Genomic DNA, 1,985 nt, shown 5'->3' with positions numbered 1-1,985 from the left:
TTACATTTAGTGAAACTCTGCAGCACAATCTGTCAGCCCAGCCTTCCAGCTCTAGTGCAAAACTAGCCATTGAATCAGATCATCGGATCGTGTTTGCTGATGTCAGCTGTTGCCATCACTGACCAAGCCACCATCTTCGCTCAGCTGGTTCTGTGCTAGGAGCCTCCTAACCGGCGTCTGTGCTTCTCGCTTGCCGGCCTGGAGTCCTTCTCAAACAGCAGATGAGCAGTCCTTTAAAGCAGACGCCAGGCAGGCAACTCTGCTGCTCAAAACGCTCAAGTCTAGTTGGCGAAAGAGATCTCTGCAGGATCGGGTTCTTTTGGACCTCTGGGACATTACGTCTTTCTAGATGGGTCGTGGCTCGCCCCGCTCTGCTCAGGCCACGAGCTCTTCAGCCTCACAAGCACACGCTCTGCTCAAGACCTCTCGCTGCTGGTCCTTCTTCCTGCCGCGCCCTTCCTCCCAGTGCTCCCAAGGCTCCTCCCTCGGGACCCTGAGGTCTTTGCTCCTGTGGCCCTCCACCCGAGAAACCCTGCAAGCGGCTTCAGTCTAAAATCCAACCGCTCCCCGGCCTCACGCGCTAGGGATGCGAGAAGTATTTGTGCGCTGAATGAGTGGAATACCGACTTCTCCTGGAAAGGCACTTAATTGCATGTGCAGGTGATAGCAATGGACCTTTAACACAGAGGCTGACCCTCAGCAGCAGAAGACAGGCAAATAATACATTAAAGTCGTTTTCTAAAAACAACAAAACAAAACAGACATTTAAGAATTCTAGACCTTATAATTCTCTTGAAGTACAAACAGCAACAGAATAAAAGTCATTAAATGGTTGAGAAACGGGTCCTTGGACCAACTAAGGTAATTAGGTTGCGTGGTGTGTGTTGGTTTGTTTTTTTGCTTTTTCCGAGAGTGTTAGGGACTCTTTGTGAATAAATGAAAACTATCGTGCTCAACAACCTCCGTGACTTGCACCCGAACTCAGGTCCCACTCTGCTCCTGGAGACTGAAGAGGGAAAGGGGGAGAAAGCAGGCGGAGGCTGGATGGGGAGGTGAGAAGGGCCAGGAAATAGGAATAGCAGAGGGGGTTCGGGGCCCTCACCAGGTAAGATCTCCCAGGGTCAGGGACACTCAGCTCAGCTGTGGGTTGACTCACTGCCAATGAGGTGCTTCACATTCACATCCAGCCTGTCTGTCTTCACAGGTGGATTACGACCGAGCGCAGCTGGTCTTCAGCCCTCCGCTGTCCGGGTCTGACACCTATCCCAGGGGCCCCGCCAAACTACCTCAAAGTCAAAGCAAAATGGGCTACTCTCCAAGCAGCCACCAGTCCCCGTCTGGGTACCACCAAGCCACTCTGTACCACCAGCCTTCGCTGCAGGCCAGTTCGCAGTACATCTCCACCGCTTCTTACCTGAGCTCTCTAAGTCTCTCATCCAGCACCTACCCCCCACCCCGCTGGAGCTCTTCTTCAGACCAGCAGCCCTCCCGGGTGTCCCACGAACAGTTCCGGGCTGCCTTGCAGCTAGTGGTGAGCCCAGGAGACCCCAGGGAATACTTGGACAACTTTATCAAAATTGGGGAAGGGTCGACGGGCATTGTGTGCATCGCCACAGAGAAACACACAGGGAAGCAAGTGGCTGTGAAGAAAATGGACCTCCGAAAGCAGCAAAGACGCGAACTGCTTTTTAACGAGGTCAGTGCTCTGTTTGGCTCATTCCTGTACTCTCTGTCTAAATTGAGAGAGAGATAAAATCACATGTGCATGTGGACCGGGGAAAACCTGAGTAATCATGTCCCGGAAACCCAAAGCGTTGGGGAGTGATCGCCCTTTCCTAAATTCTTGAGAGAAATGGTCTTCGGTGCATTGGAGAGCTGGAAATCTGTAAGCTCTCAAATCAGTAGCCAAAGTTCGACAAGCCATGTCTCCTAATTCCGAAGGCAACCCACGAACACTGGACCCCTTTCATTTTCTACCATGCATG

The 1,985-nt window shown here is 52.2% G+C and overlaps 1 protein-coding gene across 2 annotated transcripts in view; it reads left to right on the top strand.

Moving 5' to 3' along the window:
* PAK5 (p21 (RAC1) activated kinase 5) overlaps positions 1-1,985 on the top strand; it is a 334,352-nt gene that overhangs the window by 296,615 nt on the left and 35,752 nt on the right. For both annotated transcript variants that reach the window (XM_004697833.2, XM_045295289.1), the window contains exon 5: positions 1,205-1,696. In XM_004697833.2, coding sequence (XP_004697890.1) covers positions 1,205-1,696 — 492 coding nt within the window. The remainder of the gene's footprint in view (positions 1-1,204; positions 1,697-1,985) is intronic.

Source organism: Echinops telfairi, unplaced genomic scaffold (genome assembly GCF_000313985.2).
Source record: "Echinops telfairi isolate 266 unplaced genomic scaffold, ASM31398v2 ScPeMD7_5592;HRSCAF=6446, whole genome shotgun sequence".
In the NCBI taxonomy this organism is placed as follows: Eukaryota; Metazoa; Chordata; class Mammalia; order Afrosoricida; family Tenrecidae; genus Echinops; species Echinops telfairi.
This window is presented reverse-complemented; position numbering and strand designations above follow the sequence as displayed.